This window comes from Peromyscus californicus, unplaced genomic scaffold (assembly GCF_007827085.1).
Source record: "Peromyscus californicus insignis strain IS unplaced genomic scaffold, ASM782708v3 Scaffold_18__1_contigs__length_77618521, whole genome shotgun sequence".
Taxonomy (NCBI): Eukaryota; Metazoa; Chordata; class Mammalia; order Rodentia; family Cricetidae; genus Peromyscus; species Peromyscus californicus.
In genome coordinates this window covers 63,498,686-63,504,886 of record NW_026294480.1, presented here as the reverse complement: position 1 = coordinate 63,504,886, position 6,201 = coordinate 63,498,686, and the positions used below count along the sequence as shown (strand labels likewise).

Here is a 6,201-nt window from a genome sequence, read left to right as displayed (position 1 = left end):
AAGTCCATGCTTGTGGTACCATCTTAGAAGCAAGGAAACATCTGGTTTGGCCTTCTTGTCAAAATGCAGATGTAATTCTCCATGTTGACAAATTCTTTGTCATAAAGAACATTTTGGTTTAATTAAATTTACCAACAAAAGAAATGGGATTCTACTTCTGTACTCATCTCTGGCACTTTCATGGACATCATATGAGTTTGAGTGTCTTAAATTTGAGTGACATAAGTTTTCTGTATTAGACCCTTTTAGAGTACTAACCTATGTTAGTATTCTTGTTTCTCTAAGAAAAAACTCACATGGGTCTAAATTTAAAGGAATGGATGACTGTTGAGCAACAAAGGTAAGTAATGAGATTTAGTAATTTAGAAATAGTAATGATGACTGTTGAATAATAAGATTTTTCCTTTCAAGTATTTAAAATCCTATTTGTAGATACAGTGTATATTAGGGCAAGAAGAATTAAGATGCATTGATGAGAAATCTGGTAAGAGAATCATAAACACCCTCAAAAACATTTTGCTGCAGATTTCTTACTCATTTCCTTCTTTTAATTCCCTTTCTTTCTCTTTGAATTAACTGTAATGTATTCCTGTTGTCTGAAACTGTAATTGTTAAATATGCTACCTTTGCGGGAACACGGGTTGAAGATGTTTAACCTTTGTAGGAACATTTATATTATACAGAATTCTTTTCTATTAACCAGAGAATCAAAGAAAGAGGTCAGGCATTCTCCACTAACCTCCTCCTAAACAAGAGCCTATTCTGAGAGTTTCCCGTCTTCTTACTAGGACAGAAAGATTAGCTCAAGTCAAGCCACAGCCTAGTAATGCTTTTAAATACTAGAAAACTCCACAATATTTGTCTATTGTTATATCTAACTTTATTTGAAGAGTTATAATAATGTCTTTGTCAGACACTTTGGTATACATTCAAGTTTCTAGGAAGACAGTTACTAGAAGATCCTAAAGTATCCAAATGTTCCTAGATAAGTCAGAGGTCATCTTCCTATAATGAGAAATAATATGTGAAGAAAAAAATAAAAGGATGCTTATAATTCTTGCCAGCTTGCCCTGAGAAACCTTCTCTTCCCAAAATATTCTTTTGATAAAAAAAAAAAAAGGACTGGCAGAAAGCATTTTGTTCTGCCACAACAAGTTTCATGAACTTAGTGTCCATTAAGATCACAGAAACCGTTGGCGTACCTTCCTTTTATCCATGATTCCTCAGTGTAGTACCTAGTTAGTGGATCACATAAGAGAAAAGAGGAGTGGGAAAGATTTATGTAATTTTTTGTTCATTGCTTAACTCCAAGAATTTTAGAAAGAAATATAATACAGTTAACATTTGAGTGTTCATGCTTCTGGAAACTGTAGTAAAGATTTCCTGCTTGCTATCTATTGCTCCTAGAAATGAGTAAATAAGATTGATGCTGTCATTCTTCTGCTTGCAGGAGAGTAAAGTGATACTAAATAAGCTTAGGAAGTTGCACGAGTTGGCCATCATCAGAAATTGAGTGCATCAGAGTTTATGTTGAAATTATGTGTGCTCTGAACTGTGTTCTTGACTCCAATTCCAGTCTCCAGATATCCATGTCTGGTTATTTTTCAAATAGTCATCTTTGTACTTTATATTTTTTAAGAAATATTTATATTTCTTTATAAAGAAAATACCTTGAGGTCACAGAAGACAGAAGGAGGCAAAGTACAGTGCTCTTCATTAAGTAAAAAGTCTTTGAATTCTCCGTAGTATACCAATCTTTTTCCATTCTGTGCTGCTATAATAGAATACCTGAGATTGAATGCTTTTTATTTGTTTTGTTTTGCTTTTATTTTATCAAAACTAGATTTTTTCATTTAATATATGATAAAAGTTTCCCCTCACTCTACTCTCAGTTCTTCTCTATTTCCCTTCCATTGCAGACCCAACTCATTTCTCTCACTTATTAGAAAAAAATAAAACAGGCAAGATTATCCTATACAGTGAGGGGATGGGAACAGAAAGGTTCATGTATGGAGGAGAGGATGGAGGGAGAGAGCACTAGAAGAGAAAACTGGATTGCAGGGTACAGCTTAGGGACAAGCTGGAAACCTAGTGCAAGGAAACTTCCAGAATTGTTTAAGATATCCTGGGATTTTTGTGTTTCTATATAAAGCTGAAACTTGCCCTTTCAAGATATGTGAAGAATTGTGTTGGAATTTTGATAGGGATTGCATTGAATCTGTAGGTTGCTTTTGGCAGGATGACCAGTTTTACTATATTAATTCTACCAATCCATGAACATGGGAAATCTTTCCATCTTTTGATATCTTGTTCAATTTCTCATCTTCTGATATCTTGTTCAATTTCTTTCTTCAAAGACTTGACTTGAAAGGTTTTATCATAAATGTCTTTCACTTGCTTGGTTAGAGTTACCCCAAGATACTTTATAATTTTTGAGGTTATTATGGAAGGAGTTGTTTCTCTGATTTCTTTCTCAGTCCATTTATCTTTTGAATATAGGAAGGCTACTGATTTTTCATATAATATATGATAAAAGTTTCCCCTCACTTTATCCTTCTACTTTTCTGAAAGTGTTTGTCAGCTATTGGAATTTCCAGAGAAAATATTTAGAGTCACTTATGCATACTATCATATCATCTGAAAATAAAGATACTTTCACTTCTCCCTTTGCAGTTTGGATCCCTTTGATCTCCTTCAGTCCTCTTGGTGCTCTAGCTAAGACTTCACATACTATATTGAGAAATTATGGAGAGAATGAACAACCTTGCCTTGTTCCTAATTTTAGTGGAATTGCTTTGAGTCCCCCTCCCCCCATTTAAGTTGATGCTGGCTATGGAATTGCTTATCATAGTGTTTCCTTTATCATGTTGAGGCACATCCCTTATATCCCTAATCACTCCAGGACTTTAATCATGAAGAGGTGTTGGTCTTTGTCAAATGCCTTTTCTGTATCTATAATAATGAGATGATTATTTGGTTTTTGTCTTTCAGGTTGTTTATATGGTGGATTACATTTATCAATTTACATAGATTAAAACATCCCTGCACTCTGAGATGAACCCTACTTGTTTGTGGTGGATAATCTTTTGGATGTGTTATTGGATTCAGTTTGCAAGTATTTTATTGAGAATTCTTGCATAGATGTTCATGAGGTAAATTTGCCTATGATTCTCATTCTTTTTTGAGTGCTTATGTGGTTTAGGTATCAGGATAACTGTGGCCTCTTAAAATAATTGGGCAATGCTCTTTATGTGTCTATTTTGTGGGATAATTTGAGGAGTATTGTCATTAACTCCTCTTGAAAAGTCTTGTAGAATGCTATACTAAAACCATGTTGTCCTGGTTATTTTTGTTTTGTTTTGTTTTGTTTTCTTTTACTGTAGACATTTAATTACTGCTTCTATTTTACTTGGGATTATAGGTCTGCTTAAATTGTTTATCTAATATTGTTTTAACTTTAGTTGGTGATGGATAGCAAGAAAATTTTTGCAAAATATTTTCTGAGCAATTTTAAACTTTATTAAATAAAAATTGCATAAACAACTATAATATAATGAACAGAAAAGTTAAATACAATTTATCACATGTAAAATGGATTATTGTATAATGAGCAATATCAACCCTAAATCTCCACTTCCACAGTGGGAATGGGATACAGCAATATTAATCTAATGAGTTAAGGAAAAAACATAACTTTAAATTGAATCAAACTTTTCAAATAATTCAATATAGAAAAGCTGAGGTTTGGATTCAATGAGACCTGGGATAATAATGGATATTTACCATTATAGTTACTTCTAATCAACTTCCCAAAACTAAGGCAAGTCTCCTTAATTCTGGGAAAGAATGTGTCTTTAAATAAGCATGATGCTTTTCTCAACAGTTCTGCATCCTATGCAAGTCCAGTCGAGTATGATGGGTCAGGAAAGCATCAGTCTGTGCAATTCATTCTCCTTTCTTGTACTGTTTTCAAGCTTTAAAAAATACCACCTCTAACTTCAATTTAACAGATACAACTCCAGCATTAGAAATGAGAGTCAATACTTCCTGCCTCTTCTTGCTGATGTCCCTCCTGATCTTAAGCAGGAAATGACAGTGTGATGGGCATTCCTTTCAGGAATAAACAGTTCAAACAAGGAATAGAGTTGGTAACTAGAGAATATTGTAAAATGACAACTGCCAAGGTTTGCAAATGAGTTAGTGAAAACATAATCATTGGAGGGAGAAGAAGACAATAAATATAATTCTTTAATTAAATTCAAAATTAAAACAATTCATAAAATAAATCAAACATTAAAACAGTTCAGAAACTAAATCCAACATTAAAACAATTCAGAAACTAAATCCAACATTAAAACAACTCATAAACTAATTCCAACATTAAAACAATTCATAAACCAAATCCAACATTAAAAAATTCATAAACTAAATCCAACATTAAAACCATGTTTTTTGAAGATGTGTTCTTGTGTGGGTTGAACAGCAATTTCTAAGCTTGCAGTAGTTACTTGCAGCTATAGATGGCATTGGGCAGAACTCCCCAGGTCAGGACTACATTGAAGAGAGTGGGCTTCATCCATGTTAGGCAGCTCAATATCTGTTTTAAATCTTTTCAACCCATCTTGTTTGAGGTATATAGAAACATCGATGGAAAAGTGCACCAGTGTGATAGGATCCAGGTGGATGTTGTTACAGTAGGTGATTATGCAGGATTTCCCATACCATCCTCTTCCTAAAGATGGACATGTGTTGCTGAGAAAAGGTAAGTGGTTGGTCTCTAGAAATGTAATCTGCATATTTACAAGTAAAAATTCCACAGTCACTCCCATTCAGTTGTTGAGGAATCTCCTTTGATGTCATACTGTATCTTTTCCACTCCAAAGGGTCCAGCTCAATGTTCCTTCGAGTTTTGCTCTCAATTTGTAAATATTCAAAGATGGTCTCACAAATACTCTGCCCTGTCTGTCCCATTGAATCGAGGTATATGATACTTTGTTTTCTTAGGTCGATTACTATCAGGCTCCAATGTACCTTTTGGTGAATAGGTACAAGAATAATTTCTTTTTCAAACAGTTTTATTCCGCGAGTCCATCGTTTAACAGAACAGTAGCCACCATGCTTTAGTTTGGGGTAAAAGAAAGTGCTGAACACATGAAGAGCTGGGTACCCTTTTTTGTTATTTCTCTCAACCAGAAGATTCATGTAAAAATTGATGACCTCATCATTGAGCCACTCACCATTCTCTAGGGTGTGGATATCTCCTCGAGTAATATGCAGTTTGAATGCACTCGTTAAGATTTCCTCCTGGGGTCCTGGACCCAGTGCATTTCTTATTTCCTTTTCCATATCCTCTGTAACATTAAGGACTTCATCCATTCCTCTGCCCTTTTCCTGTTCTGCAACAGGCTTTTTCTCTGCCATAACTACTGGCATCTTGTTGGGGAGTGACCTACTGCTGCCACTGTGCAGGAAGACTTGAGCCTCTGCTCTTGGCAAGTCAGGCTCCAAGTGGTGTCCCCTTCTTCCTTCAAGGTTTACTGCATCTTTCTTCTGTGTATCAGAAGAGTTCTCTGTACACGTCCTCACTCTCAAGTCTGGTGAGACACATTCCTTTGTGGTAACAGCAGTGGATTGTTTAGGATCACACTGAGTCGTTCTGGATCCATGACTGTGCCCTTCCACACACCCTTTGATCTTCAAGGTGTCCACCAGGGTTGTGTGAACCCTCTGTGGATCAGATTTCATGTGATCACTGGGCAGAAGGTGCTGCAGTAACCTTTGGCACTTTTGCCTTTGGTGGTTTTTGGCATATTCCTCCATGATGCAACAGGGCCGCTTGCGACCCTTGCCACCATCCCCAGACTCTCTCCCAGTTACAGCCTGCTCCTGTGGACCTTTGGCCCACTCTAGGGGCTTTAGTTGTCTTAGGCTTTCTTGATGGGGTTCCCATAACTCATCCTTGCATGGCTGTTGACTTTGAAGCTCTCGGTCTTGCTGTTCATGAGGTATCCTCTTCTGAGTTTTCCTGGGCTCTTCAAACTCCAAACCTGTTGGACCCTCATCCTGGCATTTCACTTTTTTACCTTGTCCCAAAGCTTCAGACTCGATCTCTGTCCCACCTTCATCCTTGTATTTCCGTTTTCGACCTTGCCCAGAAGCTTCCGGCTCCATCTCCATCCCACACTGTTTAGGTTGCCACAT

At 36.2% G+C, this 6,201-nt stretch overlaps 1 protein-coding gene across 1 annotated transcript; it reads right to left on the bottom strand.

Moving 5' to 3' along the window:
• Window positions 1–4,689: 4,689 nt before the first annotated feature.
• LOC128113283 (sentrin-specific protease 2-like) lies at window positions 4,690–6,201 on the bottom strand. Its single transcript, XM_052742847.1, has one exon. It carries the CDS (start codon window positions 6,199–6,201, stop codon window positions 4,690–4,692), a length of 1,512 nt encoding a protein of 503 aa, XP_052598807.1.

What these genes read in the sequence shown, in the direction of transcription:
- LOC128113283 (XM_052742847.1), bottom strand. Translation starts at nt 6,201, where the DNA reads ATGTGGCAACCTAAACAGTGTGGGATGGAGATGGAGCCGGAAGCTTCT.